This window comes from Erithacus rubecula (genome assembly GCF_903797595.1).
Source record: "Erithacus rubecula genome assembly, chromosome: 2".
Classification (NCBI taxonomy): Eukaryota; Metazoa; Chordata; class Aves; order Passeriformes; family Muscicapidae; genus Erithacus; species Erithacus rubecula.
In genome coordinates, this window is record NC_136685.1 from 25,274,050 (window position 1) to 25,297,699 (window position 23,650).

At 37.2% G+C, this 23,650-nt stretch overlaps 1 protein-coding gene across 1 annotated transcript in view; it reads right to left on the reverse strand.

Moving 5' to 3' along the window:
• EYS (eyes shut homolog) overlaps positions 1-23,650 on the reverse strand; it is a gene marked incomplete at its 5' end in the record, with an annotated part of 591,920 nt that overhangs the window by 15,537 nt on the left and 552,733 nt on the right. Inside the window, 4 exons of the mRNA XM_079298292.1 lie at positions 6,265-6,437; positions 13,332-13,506; positions 19,856-20,000; positions 20,196-20,362. Of these exons, the coding sequence (XP_079154418.1) occupies positions 6,265-6,437; positions 13,332-13,506; positions 19,856-20,000; positions 20,196-20,362 (660 nt within the window). The remainder of the gene's footprint in view (positions 1-6,264; positions 6,438-13,331; positions 13,507-19,855; positions 20,001-20,195; positions 20,363-23,650) is intronic.

A 23,650-nucleotide genomic window follows, 5' to 3' on the forward strand; every position in this document is an offset into this window, starting at 1 on the left:
CCATGGCACAGGATCGTGTCCAGACAGCTCTTGAACATCTCCTGTGATGGAGACTTCAGCCTCTCTGGGCAATCTGTTCCAGCTTCCAGCAAGGGGGAGAAAGGAAATGTGAGTCACTGCTCAAAGGGGTGAGTACCTAATAACAAAAGACATAGGAAAAGCCATGTCTGGCTCATTTTTCACTTGGCAAAGCCTGATCAAGCCTTCCCATGCCTCATAGCTGAGCTAGGGCAAGTGAAGCATCAGTTCCAGTGTGATGAGGCAGGTCCAGCCTGAAAATTAGTCTGTGAGTCAGGGTCAGATCAAATGGATCTTGATGCTGCTAGAGTGTAGTTCAGCACAGGATCATGAAGTGTTTAAAGCTGCTCCTGAAGCAATGCAGGAGGCAACTCCTGCTTGGGCTCCTCAGCAAAGCCACCTTTGAGACCAGACACCAGCCCTATCCCTATGGGCTGAGGAACACTCTTACAGCTTTAAACTCATAATAGGAACTTATATATTGAACACACATTTAGACACTTAAATCTAGGTGCTTTGCCTTTAAAACCAGTTTCCACCATTAACTAACTCACCTTCACAAAGTAAGGTGGCAAGCACATTTCCAATGTAATTGTGCTCATAGAGGACATCTAAGTAATTTCAGAGTCATCCTGCTAAGTGCTAGTTAGCTGGCTGGATCTTGTTTTTACTCAGTTGGGTGACTGGAGGGAATGGTAAGTAGATGATTGAATTTTTATTGGGACATCACACCCCAGATGACATGGCTGACTTGGTGTGGAGAGCGTTGTCATCTCCTTCATTTTATCATACATGACTTCCACTTGGGTTTATACACGATGTATTTGAGTAGGTAATTAATTTATTCTACTTGGCATTTTAAATTTTATGGATAAATATTACAAATGTATGTTCCCTTTTGCCTGACATGAATATTAAGTTTACTGGACTGTTGATGATAAACCTTAGATTACTTTCCATATAAAATGTAGACAACACATTTTATCTTTATGGGACATGAATGCTGTGGCTACTATTTAAAGATTTTCTCATGTTGCCCCAAGTTCTCAAACAATGTCACTGGAAACAAAGCTGGATGGGATTGGCAATGCCTAAATGACTAAAAGATAATAGTGACAGTAATCACTGTGACTCAATAAGGAATTGTCCCTGTGGTTAGACATAGAAACTAAAGTTTCAAAATGATTACTGTGAAATAGACTGTGCATTACATTGTCAGGTAAACCCAACATATGTGTACATGTAGCTGTGCTCAATTGTGTATATAAGGTGCCTCATCATATAAAAGTTGAACTAAATCATACTGTGAATTAATTTATCTTACAATAGTAGTCAAAATATATCAAGTATCATTCTATGCTATGCAGAAAGTAAAGAATATAGTAAAAAATATTTCAGAAGTCAAGGTTGTTTTTTTTTCTTTCAGTTTATCAAATATTTTCAAATATTTGCTGTACTTTTATATCAGAATAATGGAATTTTGCATCAAAATAATGCCTAGGAGATTGACTTGAGCTGAACAAACATGGCCTCAGGAAGTTGCTCACCCTTTGTCCATCAAGGGAATGGCTTTATTGCTTAACAAGTATTACATTAAACCAAGGACAGAACAATGAAAACTCTTTACATTTTCTTTCAGTACTTCAAGAGTTGTACATTGACAGGCAGTATTTATAGCATTGGAATTCAGAGACTAATATACAGTTGAAGCAGTCTATTAACTTTTTTCTTTGTGAAAAAGGCAGTAGCATTCTGTTCTCGTGCCTTGAAGTCAAGAAAAATTGTCATAATAGATTTTATGAACGTATGTGGCACAAACTATTTCTGCTAAAGAAAACTGCTGAATAATTTAAAATTCATAGAAATACTGTGAGGAAAACTCTATTTTCACCACTGGCAAGTGTTCTCCAATAGTGCCATCTATAGAATCTTTCAAATATTGCATTGCTGTCCCCTTACATAAGAACATTATCAGTCTCTGTTATCTCACAATTAACTAATCTGAAATTTTAGCTCTTCTTCACTCATCTACAAAATAATGTGGGAAATAAATATGCTCAGTATCTATAGAAACTCTTTCTTATGTGTAAATATATCTCAATGTGTAATGGAATGCCAGAGAAACTTTATTGACTTAAAATTTATTTTTGTTCAAGTTTTTCATAGCCTTTGGTGATACTGTTTATGACAAGATTAGAGACTTGATTTAATCCATTAGGATAAATGGCAAGAAAAAAAAGAAAGGTAAGCCATAAATGTTTAGCTGCTAAAAGAGTGCTTCAGGGAGATGTTGTATATAGTTACTGTATTAATTTTTTTCTCTAAAACTCCACTGTTTGCCACTGCTGGAGACAGGATTACTGGCCTCACACAGGCACACAGTTCCTGTGAGAGGAATAAGCTGCTGAAATAGAATTTAGTATAGATTAGAATATGACTGCAGAATGTAATTATAGATGATGTCTCTAATTTTAATGGTCACAAATCTTAATAATTACTATTTATGAAAGAAGATACCATGTTCACATATGTAACAATGTGTTGTGTAATCAAACTGCCTGCTGCAAAAGGGTTTTACACTGTTCCTTCTTTCTCAGGAAGAATCATCCTTGAAATTTGGTCTTGGCCATTGTTTCTTGCAATAATAATCACAGTGAAACCAATAAGTTTACTATATACTTTCAGGAGAACTGAAAAAAAAAAAACCAAACAGGTCCCTAGAGACTTCTCCCTCTTCAGAAACCCTTTGAGAGATCTAATTACAAAGGTATCATTGGCACAAATGGAATAAACTGGAATTTGGCATGCAAAGCCATGCAGGAGACTCCCCAGACAAATAACTGGAAACTCTTGTTGGTTTTGAATATTGTGTGTTGGAATAACTAAATTATTATGCTGCTGCAGGCTGAAGCTTCACTTCTTAATCAGAAGAAAAGTTAGAATATTCTGGTGCTTCAGTTGCAAACTTCAAGTCAAATGACCAAAAGATTTTTTTAACATCATGTTTCAGTGTAATGGAAAAAATAACTACCATTAAAAAACCCTACATAAACTACTTCCCCACATTCCTCCTGGTTATGGGAGTGCTAACTAAGAATTGATGCTGGGCCAGATCTTGGCAAGATTTGGTTGCCATTTATGCACCTCAGGAGCTGGGCTGGCTTTGCTGTGTTACTGTCCTGGCTGTGGCCTTTGCAAGCCAGTGGAACAGCATGAATTGCTGCTCCATGTGTCACAAACAGTCTTGGAAGTGGTTTGAGTCCAAATGGCAATGTTAATACCAAGTAAAAAAAATTTCTCCATAAATCTTCTATTTCCTTCCCATTTCATTACAAAAACTTTTGTTTATGGAAGTATAAATTAAAAATATTTTTGTTTGTTTACATAAGTGTAACCTTTCAAAACCTAACATGAAACCACATGTTTGATGAGTGTTAACATTTTTGGACAACACAGTGCACGATGTGGGAGTCCAAGAAGGGGAGTTTTAAGTTCTTAAACAAATGTATTATTCTGTCTTGCATGACCAGGCTTTATTTCTTGGTCTCATTCTAATCTAATTTACAACCCTGTCCTTCTTTTCTAGTGCTCGTTATGGATGCTTGCCTTCCCAAAACCAGTCTTAAATTTCACAGGCATCTTCCTATTTGTCAGTCACCAGAGTGCTGTCTACCTGCTGAACTTCTTGATCTTTCTCTGAGAAATGCAAGTGCTGGTATTTGCTTTGTCAGGTTGAAATATACAATGAAATATTTTCTCTCAGCATTTCAGACTACAAAATATTACTGTGCTACTTCCTGAATATGAATTGGTTGTGCACAGTCTGTAGGAAATGCAGAGTAGTTGAAACTGCTACCCTCTCTTTGTCAAGTGGATTGATTTCTTCTGTTTCATCTCAAACACATGAAATAACACACATCTTTCTGCAACCTCCTGAGATTAACACTCAATTTACTTATTGACAATGGTCATTGTGAGATAATTGAGTAACTCCCGTGAGTCTCAGGCCATAAGAGTTATGAAGACTATGTTCTTTAACTGATCTTTTTCTCCCTGTGTTTAGTCTTGTTCTAACTTAGTTTTCCAACAACTGGACACGTGCTGGTGGAGCCCTGGCATCTAAAGCTTAACCATAGTGTACCCTGTCTCTGTGTTAACAGTCATTGCATCCTTGAGTTGATGCTCTAAGTACCATCACAGCATCATCCTCATTTGTTGATATGCTTTCATCTCTCATGTACATAGTTAATAAAGAACCTCAAACATTTTTAGTGTTTGCTGAACAATTTAGTCCTTGTTTATTGATGATTTATGACTGAGTACCCTTCACAATTGTGTTCAGAGTACTCTTGTTTATTATTGTGGCTCTCCCCCTATTGCCCCATTTGCTCACTTCACCTGACCTTTTCCTGTGCAAGCCATACTGTTGTACTGTCTTTACCACTTACTATTATCTGGTAAACTCCTGGTTGTTCTTACCCATTGTTATTCTATTCTGCACTTTTTTTGTCTCATAAATCTCTTCTGTCTTCTTCTCACACTTTTTTCCCTCTTTCTGGTACATTCATTACTCTTCATCCTTTAATTGCCCTTTGTTTTCTCCCAGTCCCTTGGGCTGTTCATTGTTCTCTGTCGCTTTTTCTTTTGGCTCCAATAACCACCATTAATCCAGAGATGAGATATTCCATCTTGATAAGCAGCTGTTTTTTAGCAATTTGCCATCCACTAAAAGTGCAAACTGCTCTTTGAAAAATCTCATGATAATTCATTATTCTGCCACAGAGTAAGGTGAAATACAGGGCACAGAGTTTGGTCAGGATCCATAGTACCTATTCATAAAAGGAAAGCTTTTAAATAAAACAGAGAGGAGCCCTCTAATGTGTTTACCAGGTGAAGAATTACTACAAGAAAGACAATCTGCAAGAAATACATTTTTCTCTTGCTCCAGTATAAATTTTGTACTGATAATGTGGGCATCATAAGAAGACTCAAATGTATTCTGGAACAAGAACACAGGAGTGTTTACCTGATTAATTACCTGCTTTGTGTATAGCACATGTCCTGCTGATCAGTATCCTGAATCCAAATGGCATTACTTTTGAAAACCTCACTTGAAATGAGAATTCAAAATTGAAAAGTTCACATAAAGAGCCTTGAACAGGTGTTGTAGCAGAGGCAATAAAGCAAGAACATTCTTACATGGAATAAGGAATTCAACAGTAACTTTCCAGAAGCTATATTCCTTTTCATTTGAGCCTGCCAATTCCACATGTAATGGGATTTAAAAACCATCCATCTATACGGTGAGGACTGCAAATCAGGTCAAATGCAGTTCAGCTTGTCAGTTTTGTGTTTCAAATTCACACAACAAGAGAGGCTGGACCTTGACAGGCAGTTTGGAAAGGCAGCTATTTAACAGTAACTGGAGCTCTCCAAAAGTGGTACAGAAATCTTCTCAACAGGAAAACATGAGCTTGTACAAAATTATCATGAATCTAAGACCTGTGAAATAAAGGGTGTGAACTGTATGACACCTTCTTACACACAGAGGCACTTTGGGCACTTGCAGGAAAAGTCCCTGAGCTTGTAGCACGTGTGTATCCACATTATTGCATATTCATTTGCACAGTCAGAGAAGAAAACAGATAGAGGATTCCTTTACATGAAGGTACGAAATGCAAAACCTGCAAACTGAGTATTTTGAGTGTGACATGTTGAAAGAAAGCCAGGGAGAACAATCACTTGTGGATTTTTACAGTGATTGCATATTTTGTCATCGTTATCAGTGCATCCCTACCCAATAAGCTGTGAAGTCAAAAGGAAGCTCTTCATTAGGATCAGTAGAAACTGGATAAGGTCCCAGATGCTTCCCTCTTCTGTACCACCACTGTGATCTCAAGTGCATTTCCCATCATACTTCATTATGGTGAGCTTGGGAATTGAACTAAGCACTATAACATTGCTCTGCAAAACTTCCTCTCCCCTTGGTGTCTGACAAATCATGCTTGTGAATTTGGTTGAATGATTTGAAAAAATGGAAGGAAAAAATGGCATTAAAAATAAGCAGAGTGAGGAAACAATATCTAACAATTCATTGCTTTAAATTACTTTTTCCAACAGAAAGAAGCATCACTTTCTTAAATCTATTTTGTACTTCGTGTCTCTATGTCACATTTGATATATTGCAAAATGCTGTGGTTTTACATCACAAAACTGAGTGTACAATGTACTGTGCCTTTGACATACCTTGTTCACAGTAGGTTCCAGTTGTTCCAAGAGGACAGTGACATGTGTAGCCATTAGGCAGTGGCACACAGGTACTGCCTTGCTGACACAGATGTGGAGGATCATGCTCAGGTTCACACACTGACACAGTTTCTGTGCAAAATGCACCTTTCCATCCACTGAGGCAGTCACAGCTGCAGAGGGTAAGTGAAAGAAAATAATGCAACAGTATTATAAAAAAAAATCGACATCTCAGTAGAAATCTAATCAAGATTTTCAACTTTGGATACCTATATTTAATAACCGGATCCAAAATGGTAACAGAAAAGGGTAGTAACCAAGTTCCTCATGTAACTTTTTAGTATGTTAATTCTATTATAAAATAATATATAATAGGAAATATTTTATTTTGAATATTAACATTACAATATTAGCATTTGTTTAAAAAATGAGAAAAGAGAAAAAAATGCTTGTAACTTTTGTATGTTTGTTTTGCTCTAAAAATATCTCCAAAAGGCCCTGGCTTCATAAACTAGGAGGAGTTAAAGAGAGCATTAAAAGGAAAAGGTAAGCAGCAAAAATACAAAAGAAAACCAGCAGAAGGGAATTGTTAAGAGTTACAAATTTTAACTACTAACAGGAGTCTGTCAGCAACTGTCTTTCACTTAGTCATTGTTAATTTTCTAAATTCTTGTAACTGGCATATCAGATGTAAGTTTGTTGAAGCACTTGACAGAAAATAGGATATGCCATGAAAGAGGTGGCAATCTGGGTTTCATTTATCTATTACTGTAAATCTATACCAAAGGTATATTTTCTAAACCAACTGAATCATTGAACTTGTTATTGTCTGCTACACTTTATGCTTTTCTTTCATCCAGGCTGGGGAACAAACCCAAAAAAGTCACACTAACCTATACATTTAAAATTAGTATGAATTCTAAGGAAATTGTTAAATACACTTGGCATTGATATTTAAAATACCCTCCTTAATAAAGAGTTAAAATATATCAGATCTATTTGCATTCTAGCATTTTGTATCACTTTATGATTAAAAAATGATTCCCCTGAATAAAAACTTGGACTTTTTTTCTGGAAGTTTTCTCTCCCAAGGCTGAGAATGAAAATTCATATCTTTTGGTTGGGTTTTGATTGGTCCATGTTTGGTTTTTTGTTTTGTGCAATCTCTTGAATTTTTCTTAGCACTGTCTGAGCTGCATATCCTCCATTAATCAGCATAAAACATATAATGAAGCTATGAAACTGCTGTTTCACCAAACCTTCAGACCAGACAACATGTAAACAAAGCACAGACAACAACCTCTTCAGAGTGATTAAACAGCCATTTGGAATGAAGGGGAAAAGAGGACAGGACCTTGTAAAAGCAAAAGCACCTCAATTCATCAAAGTCAGCATCAGAACACTTTCTGTCTCAGCTACAAATGTTATGCTTTGATGCATGAAAGTTACTGAGGAGGGAAAGTATTTAACTTTCCTTTAAATTTAACTGATTTAACTCCTGAGTGCAAACAGCACTGCCATGAGGGAGGCTGCTGGAGCTGCTGCTGCTGCTGCTTTTGGGCATCATACATGAGGGCTCTTCCCTTTTCCCTGGCTTGTGTCTGCATGTCTCCTTTAATTTATTTTAATTCTTGTCTTTTATGATGTAACAGAAATCAGGTTTTAAATTAATTGAAAATTATTTGCACAGAGCTGAACATGTTTGCTGGCCTACAGTGGCAATAATCTATGAACAAATGAAGTCTATTTAACACACCTAAGCAAGCTGGACTGGTGCTGAGAAGTTAGATCCAAAATTTCCTAATCTTTACAGAGATGAAGGAAGAGGCAGTGTTTCAAATATTTTCCATCATGTGGCCTGCCATGCTGGTCTAGTTTTCTCTATATCTTCCTGATTTTGGTTGCTTGTTTTTCCAGACCAGGAGAGCTCAATAGCCTGCAATAGTGACTTGACTCTCAGGGATTTAAAGACCCATTCAGAAACACAAAATACCTCAAGTTTTAAGTGACTCATAGGGATCTTTGAGTCCAAGTCCCTGCTCCTTGAAGAACTACCTAAAAGTAAATTGTATAACTAAGAGCATGATCTAGGTGATTGTTGTATTTTTTTACATATAAGAGGCGAGATTCATTCTGAGATCAAGACAGTCAATTCTATATTCCATCAGGGGCCCAGTTGGTTCCAGTTGCCCTAGAGGTGTATGAGAGAGGCAGCTGTTGGCCAGGGAGAGAAGTTTCTGACAGAGACCTGACAGAATGCTCAAGTTTAGGCGATGGGATCCTCAAGTAACTGCCTGAGCTCATCTACTAATCCATCAGCAGTGATCCAGTGGGAACAGCCATGGGAAATGGAGCACTATCCATCCATCCATCCATCCATCCATCCATCCATCCATCCATCCATCCATCCATCCATCCATCCATCCCACAAACCAACACATGCATGACCCTAATGAGAAAGTCCTGCCTTCAATTGCCTCAACACAGGCTAATGGCATCTGCCTTCTGATCCATGGTGTGTCTGAGAGATGTGTGAGCCTGCAGGTGAGACAGAAGAGCTGCAGACTTGTCCTCCTCTGGAGAGCCCCTTTTCCTATGAAGAGCAGAAAAGTATCCCAGGACCTGTGCCATTAGAATGCCAGTGTTTAGACAACTGGAAAGGCCTGGATCTCCATTGACTCTAATGGGATCCTGAACTTTCAGCTCACCTGGAGACATTCTAAATTTATGTATCTTAGGAGACAATGTCACTGCAAGATGACATTTCCTATTTTCAGGCTTTTCGAAGAACATGGTTTAAATTAATTCTTTTGTATTTGAGATACCAATGTCTGAGAAGAAACAGCTAAATGCCTTTTTTTTTTCCTTCCTTTTCTAAAGAATATTTTGAGGTGGGAAAGGATAGAAAAGCTTTCAAATACAACTTTGATAGTGTATCTGAAAACTGACTGTAAAATCTTGAATACTGGTTTTGCAAAGGAATCTTAATAGAATGTTAATCTTAATACTTCAGAGTAGGCACTGGGCAAGGTCAACCAGTACAGGAAACAAAAGAAACTCACTTTAAATTTTGGAAATTCAAATACCACTTCAAGTTCTGAAATATTTCTATTTAGAAAGATCAAGGGTGGTTTAATTTAATGGCTTTTTCTTTCTTGCTTCTTGTAAAATGCTTAAAAGTGTCATGCAGTATTCATAGAATGGCTTATTCAGGTTCAAAGTCCCTTACCAAAGCCAAGATTAGCTCTCAAACAAATAAAACAGTTTCTACATAAGCAAGGATGACAAGTGTATGTCACTGTTGATTATGAACCAAAACCCAAAACTTTTTATCAAAATTCAGGCAATATTAAAACAACTAATGAAAAGTGTCCTATTAAATAAAGTAAATTGGATGAAAAATTTTAGATAGCAAATTCACCCCCCAAAACAGAAACTTGTATTGTTTTAAACCATGACAATTAAACAGCTAAATGTCTTTTCCCTTTCAGAGTATGAAAATCCTTGTGTTACATATTGATCCTGTCCTTGCACTGCAAATTTATTTTAATTGAATCTGGCCTAATAATGAGACTACAGAAGCTCCTTTTATGGGCCACCCCACACATATGGGGTATGATTTAATTTCTGAAACCTGAGTGGCTGCTGCTCTTTGAAAGCTACAGAGTACTGAGAAATACACATGAGGCTTGGAGATATGACAGAAAACTTATTCAAGGCCCAAACTCTTCTGAAGCAGCAGCTGATGGCCAAACATCTGCCCAGGGGTGTCTAAGGTGACAGTACATCCTCTCCATCTTGTCTGATGTTCTGTTCCAACAGCACACAAAATACACTTTTTTTGTACTTCATCAACATGAAGAAGCCACAACGTCTCACAGACAATGTTGTTATATGCAATTTTCTATTTTCTATGATTTTGTGTCATAAATAAAATAATAGGGGATATTATTGTCCCTTGAAAATTATATTCTTCATTTTATTATTCAAGTACTTCCCCTTTGTTCTGTTAAAACACAGCAGTTGTGCTCTGTTGCTGGCCAGAATGTAAAAATTAATGCTGCATATTTCTGTTTCTATTTAAATCAAAGCATTATCCCTATAGCAACTGAATCTACAGCTTAACAGCACTGCACACTTTCTGGTAGCGTGGTGAAAGCAAGACATAAAAATAGCTCAAAACAGCAACCAAAACCTCTGGAGAGATCTCATTTCAGCAGAGAAAATATTTGAACACAAATCCAGTTCCCTCAAGGACTCTGCTCTTCAAAGGAACACAGATGATTTGAAAATAGAAAGAATTTCCCTCTGAGAAAATACATTGAGACAGTATTGACAGCTACTGTATTTTGACAGAAATTATGTGTAAGCTACATTCATGCCTCTTTGCAATGCTTCACTTTTTCTGTGGGAGGAAAAAGTGACCATTACTGGCATAAGCATGCACATATATCTAGTGTGTGAAGACCTAGCTGTCCTGAAATATGGGGACAGGAATAGAATTCATTAGAAGGTCACTATAAATTAAATGCAAACAAAAACCCCAGAAAAACTAAATTATGTCCTCTCCCCCTCCTTTCCCCCAGTGCCCCAGAAATTTTAGACTAATCCCTAAACTAATCTGGAATACAAATTGTAATGATGAAAAAGAACTTTGCCTATAATACCAAGCTTGCTATATTTTGCTGTCACCAGCTGCCATTCTAGCCTGCCACCTGCTTTCCAAATGTGCTCAAATGTGGTTCACCTTATAGACATGAAGGTGACAGCACAGCTGAGTAAATTGCTGAAGCAAGGATTTAGGTGGGTGGATGGGAGCCCACATTTATGATTTTTTTTTTTTTTTTTGTCTTGCAGTTTTGGTTTTGTATCACCTCTAATATGCTCATAAGGGGAAAAATGACCATTATCCTTTCTTGTTCCTGAGGAAGATCAAATGTGAAGGGTTTAACAGCTCTGGGAGGATCCTGCCAAGTGCAGTAGTTGTGACATGCAGCAGTGCAACAATCAAAAAACAATTCCAAACTATGTTTTTAAAAGCATTTCCTTCATTACTGTATTTAGAGAATATAAATACACTCATAAGAGGAATGGGGAGCAATCTGTGCGATAATCTTGGGGTCAATTTTCCAAGTATCAGTACAGTTTACAGCTTTAGAAGCAGCATTTTGTACCAATTCTCTTACAGGTGAAGATTTGTATCACTGACAGCAAAACCAATTACCATATAATCCTTTCTCCAATACAAAGTTAGTAGATTGTTTTTAGTTTGACAGATATGCAAATGTTTTTCTTTGTAGCACACAGAAGGACAGGTTTTTGTTGTTTTATGAAGCATCACACATAGGCTCCACAGTGCAAAGCCTTTTTTCTCATTCAAATCTGTCTTGCTGTCTGCAACGTTTTCAGTCAGTATCTTAACAAGTTTTAAATCAGCACTTTTCTCTCTTTACAAAAATTATGCAAATATGTGGAAATAAACGAACACATGTGAAAGCACATAAGGAGAAGCAAGCATAATTAATCTTGGCAGATACTTTTAAAATAAAAAATGCTCGTCAGCAAAGGTTTTACAGCTGCATTACAAAGTGTTTGAAAACAAAATTTATTACAATGGAAGTGTTGACTCTCAACAGCAATTTGGAACTGCAAATGCACTTCCTCCTTCTGTGCACACAGCCTGGCCACTCAGCTCCATCTACTCTGAGAGACAAGGCTTGAAAGACCAGAGGCTCATCTTTTGGGCTACCTCTCATGGCTACCCCCTCTCATCCCTTAGATCAGCAGGTGAGCACCTTAGAGATGAATTGGCAGACTTCAAAAAATGCTTGGAGCCCCTACAGGTTTAAACTGGCTCAGAAATTTCTAATGTTGGGCAGTCAGTGGTTTACTCCACAAGGGGTTTTTAAATGGAAAATAACAATTTCCAGGAAACAGAACTCACCTATTTTTGCCCCATCAGCCACATTTGAACAACAATACAATCAAGCTCTCCTCTTTGCTACTTCTTCTCTGCCATCCCAGCTGCTCACTTAGTTTTAAAAAAAAGGTCACACATCTAATTCTTCCCATGTATTTCCTAGTGAGTCTGAATGCCAGTGATTTCAGTAGAGCAGAACCAGCCCATGGAGTTTCTTAAAAAAAAATTCCCCAGAAATAATGGTCCTAACAAAATTTTAATATTTTAATATTAATGTGTTTTTCTAACTGAATGAACTTTCATTTCCTTCCTTCTTCCTTCCTTCCTTCCTTCCTTCCTTCCTTCCTTCCTTCCTTCCTTCCTCCTTTCCTTCTTCCTTCCTTCCTTCCTTCCTTCCTTCCCTTCCTTCCTTCCTTTCCTTCCTTCCTTCCTTCCTTCCTTCCTGCCTTCCTTCCTTCCTTCCTTCTCCTTCCTCTTCCTTCCTTCCATTCCTTCCTTCCTTCCTTCCTTCCTTCCTTCCTTCCTTCCTTCCTTCCTTCCTCCTTCCTCCGTCCTTTCCTTCCTTCCTTCCTTCCTGCCTTCCTTCCTTCCTTCCTTCCTTCCGTCCCTTCCTTCCTTCCTTCCTCCTTCCTTCCTTCCTCCTTCTGCCTTCCTTCTTCCGTCCTTCCTTCCTTCCTTCTTCCTTCCTTCCTCCTTCCTTCCTTCCTTCCTTCCTTCCTTCCTTCCTTCCTTCCTTCCTTCCTTCCTCTTCCTTCCTTCCTTCCTTCCTCTTCCTTCCTTCCTTCCTTCCTTCCTTCCTTCCTTCCTTCCTTCCTTCTTCTTCCTTCCTTCCTTCCTTCCTTCCTTCCTTCCTCTCTTCCTTTCCTTCCTTCCTTCCTCCTTCCTTCCTTTCCTTCCTTCCTTCCTATCCTTCCTTCCTTCCTTCCTTCCTTCCTTCCTTCCTTCCTTCCTTCCTTCCTTCCTTCCTTCCTTCCTTCCTTCCTTCCTTCCTTCCTTCCTTCCTTCCTTCCTTCCTTCCTTCCTTCCTTCCTTCCTTCCTTCCGTTATGAAGACAATAAATGACCATAATTATTAGATTAGTTTAAAGAAAGTCTATACTGTGTCAAAGCATATATATGTATACAAACACACACACAGATATACTTACTAAACAGTAGAGCCAGTTTCTACACACTTGCCACCATTTCTGCACTTTATTAAACTGCATGGGGAATCTTTACATTGTCCAACACTGCGACCAGAATTGGGGTGTCCTTCTGGAGCTCCTGGTGATTTAAATCCTTGATTAAGGCTGCTGCGAACTTGAACATCAAAAATGCAACCTCAAAAGTAGAAAGGAAGGAAAAAAAGAAAGAAATTAGGTTTGAAACAGGTAGCAAAAGTCAAAACAAAGTGAACAACAGAACAGCATCAACCCTCAGTGAATGGGTTCCTCAAGAATATCTTCAGTGAATGGGCAACCATACCATCTACAATAGATAAATGTAGGCCAGCTACTTTCTATTCAGGTAAATGATCAGAAATCCTTCATTTAATGGTGGGTGAAACAAAAGAAATAATTCCTTAAGGAATAGGCAGAATATAAAGTCAGTGACTAGGGGCAATTTCGTGTTTACACATTCATGCTCTTACAAGAATGTGTATCAGAAAAAACAGTCACAAATCCCCAAAAATATAAAAACCCAAAAAACCAAATCAACAAAGACCCAAAACCCAAGGGAAAAAAGAGGACAGCAAGAAATCTGCTTAATATAAAATATAATAGAATCCAGATGCCACCAAATAATATAATGGAAGCAAGGAAATGGGGACTTGAATTTCCATAGGCTCAAAAGGACCCCTTCAGATAATGACTCAAATTCTTCCTTTCTCAAGTGTATGCTTCAGTCCTTGGTACATGTAGATCATGTGACACATGACATTTTAAGGTTGATGTAGACTTCTCCTTTAGGTCCTTAATCTCAGAAAATAATTTTAAAAATTAGCATATACTTGTAAGGTAAACACTTCTGGACCTGTTACTTGGTCCTGTGGCCAAGTGACCTGACATGGCCACAATTTTCTTATCAAACTTTTTTTACTTTCCAGAACAGTACAGCTGCATGCAGACTACCACTGGGAAATGATCCAAAGATTATTCCAAGTCCCTAAACTCACCAAAGAATTGTTTAGGAAAACAATAATTGTCACAGACAAAATATTGGCAGGAAATATTGTATTAATTTATTTGTAAAGGTGATTGAATACCAGTGCCTGCATCTATGCTCTGGTTTCCTTTTAATTTCATAATGCATTGGTATCCCAAGTGAAAGGAGGAGCTAAAGCTTCAGAGTGAACAGAAGTGTTCCCTACTTGCTAATTCCCAGCAGCTCCTGCTTAGCTTCCTGGGGACTGCCCCTTTGGAAAGTCTGCTCTTCCTGATGGTGTCACAGGATGGTCAGCCTTTTGTCAGGCTGAAGTCACCAGTATTTCTGGATCATGTTTATGGATCCCTGTGCTTATTTCTATGCTGCAGAACTGAACATGATGCCATATAATATATTTTTTTGGAACAAATCATACGTGACCTCTCAAAATATATCCCAGCATGCAAGTGATGTATCGTCACATTTAAAGGTAGCCTTAAACATTTTTGAAATGTCATCTAGACCTATACATAAGTACATATACAACTTCAAACTAAAAATCAGGTTTTAAACAACATTAAATTAGTACATATAATAGTAAATAGTAATATATTAGTAAATATATTTGAAAATATTCAGATTTTTCTAAACCTGATTTATAAAATTTAGTTGGAATGTAGTGAATTCCCACAGTGCCTGAAATCACAAGAAGGGTTGGTATTCAGCAGTGCATACTAGAGGCTTTCTGCTTAATATTAGAAGAAGGGAAAGGATATTATATGGAGACTGCAAGTAATCATTCAAGTAATCATTACATTGTTTTTAAAAGCATCACTTAATATGAGTTTTGCATGATTCACTGAAATCACAAAATCATTGCATCTGAAAGACGCAATGAATGTACAATGTGATTTTTTAATAGTTACATAATTGTTTGGAACATAATATAAGTAATATCTACAGCAAGATAACAATTTTAGCCACAGTTTCATGATGTTATTGAAAGTAGCTTTCTTAGGCTGTTTCCATATTTCACACATTTTGTAGCTCTGTCTATAGACACATAACTGTTAATTCAGAAACTCGTAATAAGTAATTTTAAAATAACCTAGTTTTATGATTATTTGCAATCTTTGTATTATTGCTTCTCTGCTTTTTACAGGGTTTTTTTTTAGGCCTTCTAGTGCTTGGTAAATCCTAACTAATGTTTCATCTCTTTATCAGCAGCAGAGAAAGCATGTTCTGTTCTCATGGGTCTTGCTGGAGTGCTAAGCAAAAGCAGCCCAGAGCTCTGTGTAAACAATGGAAAGCACAGTGAGTCCCCAAGGACTTTAAAGTCATCATGGAAAATAAACTGGCATTTATGTTGATGACTAGTTTAAGTGTACCAACCACAGTTTTACTGTGCCATCTAGGTTAGGAAGAGCTCTTGAGCACTGGTAAACAAAGCATGTGATAGGTACAAGAGTGTTTTGGCCCAGCTTTCTAAGTTCAACTGAAAATTTATTTAATGAGTCAGAGCAGCAATTTGAGCCTGTTGTAGCAAGTACTATACAACCTTCTGCAGAGGGGTCAGCTGATGAATGTGCCTTTTTTCTGACCTGAATTTCCTTTCTCTGCCAGTCCTGGGCCCCTTTTAATGAGAGACTGCCAACTCTTCTGAATAATGGAGAGGTTTCCTGACACAGCCAAGTTTGCAAGAAGAACTCAAAGTTCCCTGCTTTGTGAGTTAAGCTTGGCTGATTCTGAACATCTGAGTTTTATGTAAGTAAACTGAAATCAGACACCAACACTGTACAGTCACAGATGGTATACTACCTTTTTGTTTGCAGTCTTTTGAATTGTGACTTCTTAGAACACATTTAGGCTTTTCTATTATTAACCTTTTTTACCACCAATTTATTTTATAGCTTTCATCTCAGTCAAGCAGTGCTCGTAAACTACTAAAGAGCCACTAACAATGGATTAAGTAAATTTGAGGGATTCTCATAAAATATATGACTTCACTGTTCAGCTTTACTTTTAAAATTTTTTTTTCTGAGATATCCTTATCACAAAAGGATTATTTTTTCCCATAATTTCTTGCCAGGATCCCTTACCCACTTGAAAACACATGGTGCTAATTTGACAAAAAAGCACAAAAAGCAGACATTTTGAAGAGGTACTAAAACTGCAGCAAAAGAACTGACAGAAAAAGATATACTGATAAAATATTTTCTATCTGAATGTAGTACTGAATTTACAGATTTCTTGCATCCTACCTATCCTTAAATGCTTTACTTTCCCCCTGTTTTTCTTTGCTGTTTGTGAGTAGTGGGGTGTTGGGGTGTTAGTCTCAATGATGCCCCCAACAGTGACTACTCAGGACTTCTTGAAGCTGTGACCCAAACACCCAGAGGGCCTGTATGAATCCTATAGCACTGACTAAAAGCTAGTTCAGAGCTCACTTTCCTTATATGACATCAATTGTGCAGGACATAATGATAAATAGCCTTAACCCTGGCAGGCTTGTAATGAATTCTTGCTTATTGTGAACTTAAACTTTGACTGAAAGGCTATATTTGTATCTGGAACTCAGCTGTGCTCTGGGTTTAGTCTATTTTCAAAAAGTGACTGCAGTACCTGTAATTTTATTTACTTTCCAAAATAATTTCTGTGAAGAGGTGGCTCTTTCAGCATGAAAGAAGTTCTTCAACAGCTCAGCTTTGTGGTAAGGGTTTCTTTAGCCTATTTACTCCTCCTTTTAATAATATTTGATATCAAACAACAGATTACTTCTACAGCCATGCTTCATTCTGTTTAGGAACACGACCAGAAGAGATGCAAGCCCTGGCTCTCCATCAATTGCATTGATAGTTAGAGACTGAATCCTGCAGTCATGGTAGTACAGAGCATGAAACATCAGAACTCTCCCTCTTTTGTCCCTGACACCAGATTTCTCTCTGCCTCTTTCAGAGATGGAAGGGCTGGAAATTCAGCTGTAACTATCAGCTCTTCCAAACAATTCTCTGTTTCATTTTGTGTAGGGGAGTCATAGTGCTGAGCTGTACAGACCTTTGAATAGTGTCAGTTGGTTTTATACTCCCATTTCAGGTTTCCCATTAATGATCAGGCTGAGTCTTTTTGGCCACAAGACTTTCAGCTACCTAAACCTCACATTTTACTTTTTAGAGCATCTGCAGTATGCTCAGAAATCTCTCAAGGTCCCTTAATTACACTGTTATAGGAAATGAAACAAAGCTGAACACTAAGTAAACAATCCATTTACAAAAAGCTCCTGTAAGCTCTCAAGGAACCCCAAATTCAGATGAAGTGCAAAGAGCTTTGAAGTCCAGATGGACTTGTCTGCTTCATCTGAGCTCTACCTTTACCAGTTTCTTCAGCTTCTCAGAGGAAGTGAATGAAATTTTGTAAATTGCTTACAGTACCATCAAACACCCTTCAGCCTTTCAAAGGAATATGTAGGTGCTGATTCACATATTTACTAAACTAAAAATTCCACAACTTTTAATTATTAAATGACAATTTATTAAAAACATTTGTTTTCAGTTTCTTCCTCCTCTGTGGAAATTATTTGAACAATTGCTAAAGACATGCAGGTCAGGGAGGAAATGGTCTGAAACTGTAGCTGTGCAGAGTAAAAAAATCCTAAATTATTGCACACTGACAGTGGGGACATTCAGTCTGCAGCACTAAGGCCAGTCTCAATGCTTCTTCATCCCGTAGTGATTTCTTACAAAGGAGAGGTGCACTCTGGTATTAGAAGCAAAATGGTTTTAATAAATCATGTATTTAAAAAGAGCCAACAGCAGAGTTCCAGAAGTCTGAGTGGTTTAATCAACTATGTCTCAGATAAATTTATCTTGGCTGTCACTTCCAGAGTTTCTGTGAGATCCCTGCAACTGCAGATTGGCTGAAGTAAAATAGCTCAAAATTTTCTTCTCTGTTAGTAGTATTGCAGTTCCCACTATGGAAAAAAATCAATGGAGATTTATTTCTGATCCTGAAGATCCTGAGAACTGAAACTGGGGAGATTCTGAGCTAGAAGGACAAATGAGATGCTGACTACGTAAGAAAACATCAGAGGAAATTGGTCATGGGAAAGTGTAGATTCCTTGAAAGTCACTATGATCTGGAGAACAGAGACAAGCTGCTGCTGGGAATCAGAGCATGGAATAAATTAACAAATATAATAGACTTAATACTGTAAATGATAGGGAGAAAGAGAAAACTGTTTATGTGCTACATGTCTGCCAAAATTTTGCAGTAATACTTCTTTTTAAAAAGAGTGAAAAATCAATAAATAGTATGGTAACTAATAGTAAATAAACTTTGTGGGTTTTTAAAAAGTTTATTCATACTAAGTTTGTAGAAATTTGGTCATTATGATACATTTGGAACATGAGGAACCTGGAAAACTCAAAATATTTGTGGTCACAGTAAAGCACCACAGATTCCTAATGGTCACTCCTAATGTTAGCATGTGTATTGAAAAAACCAAAAGTACATCACAGATAGTGACCCTAGTAAAATAGTCACACAGACGTTATGCCTTATGCCAATTTGCAAACTGCTAAGAGGCTAGGAAAGGCATAACTATATAATCCATACTTCCTGAAAAGACAGACAGATGACATGTTAATTCATAAGACATTCTGAGTGAGAAGTTGACTATATGATGCAAAATTGAATTTGTGGAAATTTCAGAATAAGAACAAAAAGTGAAGTAATGGCTGGAAACACAGCAGTTAGGTGGTCTTAATGGAAATGCAGTGTTTATGAAAATGAGTTTTATTGCTATGTTTGCCTTTCATAAAGTACCCTTAGTTTCATAACTGAGAACTCAAACTGTATTTTACTATTGCAAAATGTTTTCATTTGAAAGGCTTTCCAGTGCTTAAAATGAATTGAAATTTTACCTTGCAAATATGAAGAACATAATTTCTTTGGAAGTAAAGAACAAAAGGAAAGTGTTATGAACAAGTCCTTTACTTTATTGCTGATGTCGTAGAAGTTGAAAAATGGATTAATAAAGCTTCAGCATCAGTTCTGATGTAAAAATTTTTATCTGCTTGATAAATATTTACAAAAGGAATTAGCTAAGTTCTGTCTTGAGACCTAGATCATAATGCCATGAAAAACAAAATCAGATTTCTTTCAGAAAGAAGTTTTCAGTGTGAAAGCTGTTACCCAAAGTAGCACTGTCAGTCACAGTGGGAGAAGAATCCAAACTACTTCAGAGAAAGAAAGTCCTTTAGAAGTGATGCTGTAGAACAGGGACACATAAGAAGAGATTACATGGCAAACATTACAATGGCAAACTTCCACCTTAGCAGAAAGAGAAAATACTACAATTATTTAGCAAAGCCTCTGCATCATGTTTCTTAGTTATCATAGTGAAATAATGAAAAAGCCACAGGAAATTCAGCCAAGGAGATTCTAATTTGTTTCCTGATAAGACAGAGACTGTTTCAGTTGCCTATGAAAGAAAGATATACAATCTGATGCATGGATTAAAATGAATTGAAAATGGTATAATCTTTACCTTGAAAGCCATTCTTAAATCTTGGTCCCTTTGGTAGGAGTTCTGGAGTATACTCACGATAGCCTCCTAAATAAAACTGACTGAAGACATTGAGCCCAACCAGCCTCCCAGGAGAAGTGACAGTTTTATTCTTCTGATCATCCACCTTTCAATGAAACATTAATACTTGTTACAACAAAGGGATTTGCCTTTATTTAGGAATTCCTAGTGAGGAAAATCCTCCCAACTTTATAGGGAAGCATAAAAGAAAATTACATTCTCCATGTAAAATGCAAAAGACCAGAGAACACTTTCATCTAAAAGCTATCCTTCTAGCCTTCTAAAGGAATTACTTTTTTACCTTCAGCCAGCCTTTCTGGAGATTTCTGCCGAGGTGGATGACATGAACATTGAGTGTCAGATCGAGTGGTTTGCTGATGATTGTTGCTGTGCCAGAACCTAGATTGTAGCTATATACCACTCTCCCATTACGGAGGCCTAACTCCAAGAAATCATCTCCATTTAGACCTGAAAAGACAAAAAAGGATAACTACTTATTCCAGGATTATGAACACCAGTGTTTAAAATATATTCCAAAACCACTGAGAAATTAGCAGTTTAGCAAAATTTTAGCCAGGAAGCTTATGAGTTTACTATATATTTCAAATAATCTCTGTTTGACTTGTAAGAATATTTCCAGTATTCTTGCAGATTTAAAATAGAAGCTGCAGAGATTTTAAACATTTATAGGATTTTTTACAGCAGACTTTTTTTCATACTACAGTAAAGTGAGTGATATCCACAAAACCTGCCAGCCCTGGTGGATTTAGCAGTCATTGCTGTTCCTTCCCCCTGGAACAGGAATAAATTTTTAACTTCCTCTAAAATCTTTAAAAAAAAGAATGAAAATTGAAATTTCAAGTTGCACACGAGAATAGGGCCTAACTTAATCCTATACCAGGATGCCTTCAGTTTCTTTATAGGTACTTCAAGAGCCTCAAATCCAGAGGAGACTTTATTGCACCTGCCTCTGATTAAGGCAGCTCTAGGCTGCACATTGATGGAATTTCCTTGGTCAGCCAAGTGCTTTAATTCTTTAAGCCTTCTTAACTTCCAGGTTAGAACTGACTGATTTGCCAGTTTGCAGTAAATAATTTAATTTCTTTACACTTAGGCCTGCATGCTGTAAGTGTTGTTTGTGCTTTTAGTAACTATAGTGTAAAACCTCATTTGAAGAATTTTAAGTCTGACATAAAGACCATGAGTAAGAGTTCAATTCTTGGACCTATTCCTAGTCATTCAAACAAACACTTTTTTACTCTGGCATCTTTAAAAAGCATTCAGTCTCTCTTCTTGTTCAGGCAAGAGAGGAACCACCATTGTTTAGAGAAAAACCTGATAAACTTGTTTCTTTTTACCCCAACCTTTCTTTGTGTATAGTGAAAAAGCCAGGATACAAACAATGGTGAAAGTGAAGAATGTTCTCCCTTGTGGCTTAGGACGTCCTGAATTGAAATTCAAAGCCATCCATTTCTTTTTACTCTCTTGTGAATTCAAGCAATTCAATGCTCAATTTCATGCCTGTGCACTGTATTATATTTGATATTTTCTTCTGTTTTCATGAAGTTTTCTTGTTTTTTATTTGTTTCAGGGTAGGTCTTTTCCAATTTATTCCTCCAGTGTCACATGGTAACCCTCATTTCAAGTGTGTGTTTTGATGCTCCCTGGCCCTGAAATTTTCTTCATTTGCAAAAGATAAAGTGCGTTTTTCCCCAGCACACAATGCTAATTATATTGTCCACCCACTGAAGCTCTGCACACAGCTGCTTCACAGCCAAAACTGCCACATTCCCTTTCTCTCATATTCTGGAAATGCATCTGCAATATGCTGGGTTTTTTCAACACAGAAGTTTGTTTTTTCTATAGAGTTACTATTCTGATGCAATAGGAATCTATAGAAAAAGAAAAGTAAACCCTTATTCTAAACAATATAAATCCACTGACTCTGTAGAATGTGTACAGCTACATTCAGCTGTATAAAACACAAACACTATTCATTTTTTTAATGAATTATTACAATTATTTGTTCATGATTTATTCATAATAGAATGAAATCCCATTGCTTTCCCACTGGCACATTACCAGCAAAGGACTTCCAAACTGAAAATAACAATTCTATTAGAAAAACCTTTACTAATGTTTCTATTTTCAGCAGTGTCTGCAATGTACTTACGTCATTTGACTGGAAAAACTAGAGGAAGCACAATAAAGGGTTTCTGATTTTTTAAAATGATTTTTCAGAATTAAAATATATTAAAGAAGTACAACAGTGCCAGCACTCTGCAAAATTGAATTACTAGTGAAGATAATGATAGAATCATAGATTGCTGAGAGGTTGGAAGGGATCCTAAAGATTATCTAGTCCCAACATTCACTGCCATAGGCATCGACTAGATCAAATTACTCAAGGTTCTATCCAACCTGGCCTTGAACTCTGTCAGGGTTGGGGCAGAATAAAATAATGTTAATAGTTGGCATAAATGAGACAACTTTTAACTTTAGTTATGTATTGGGAGAGAATTTCATAGTAACTCACAAGAGGTTAGCTATGACATTGATGTGTGGCGTTTGGGCAGAGACAATATTGGAGGAGAATCAGGGAGGGTGCTGCAAGAGAATGTTAGCTACAAGAAATGGGCACTGGCACAGCACTGGATGTGAAACCATCATACTTCTCCTGTTGAGAGTGCTTTTGTTCAACACTTGGTAAATTGTTAAAGCAAGAGCATCTTCTTTGAGAAATAAGTGACATTCACTTGGTAAGAAACTGCTTTCTAGTAGCTAAAATGTGGGGTGCTCAGTCTCCCCATCCATTTTAACTGAGGAGAAAACTGCAAATTACCAACAGCATTTACCATCACCTCATTGCTCTGTGTCTGAGTTTTGCCCTTGGCAGGTGTGCTGCTGCCCACCCATGGTTTGACACGGGGATGCAGAAATGCCTGACTGCTGCACTGCAGTGTTCACACACACACAAATGATATGCAAAGTAATGAAAAGCCAGGTTTCTGCCTGACAACTGCATAATAAGCCCAGAATGCTAGTATTCTCATTAATAAAAATGACACCAGTAATACTTTTTAAAAAAAACTCAGTTCAGCCAAATATGACTCCAAGAGCGACATTCCACAATGACTCCTGAGAGTACAGGGTACACCCTACAGACAGCCCCTTTTTGAGACAAATTTTGGTGCAATACATCTTTTATAATGAATCAATATTTTTTTGTGTTCTCTTTTGATTATTGTAGCTGAAAAAGAGTCAGATTATTTCATATCATTGGTGTTCTACATTTCATATTTGCATTTTCTCCATCTTGAATAAAGACAGTGAATTAATTGGTATATTTTTTGTTTGGTTACATTTCCCACAATTGGAAATGTTTCAAACAGGTGCTTGAAATTCAGTACCCAAGGCTGCAGAAACATGTCTGAATGTGGTGGTTCATTCTTGCCATTGAAAAGAATGTTCTAATGTTTTCATTGCGTTCATATTACAGCAGAGTTTCTTATAAAAATTTAATGATGCAGACTTTGGCTTTTGAATGCTGTTTTCTGAATGATTAGATGGAAAGGTTTTAGGTGATTCCAACTCTGTGCACCGTTTCTGCTCAGCTACCCAAAAAAGAAAGACAATATTTCATCCACCCACAAAAATTAATAATTAGTGAGTGAAAGGAAAAGCTACCTGGGAGTGAATGGTGACTGTCACAGAAATAAAATGTGTCATGATGAGAGTTCTGCCTGGATGTAGTTA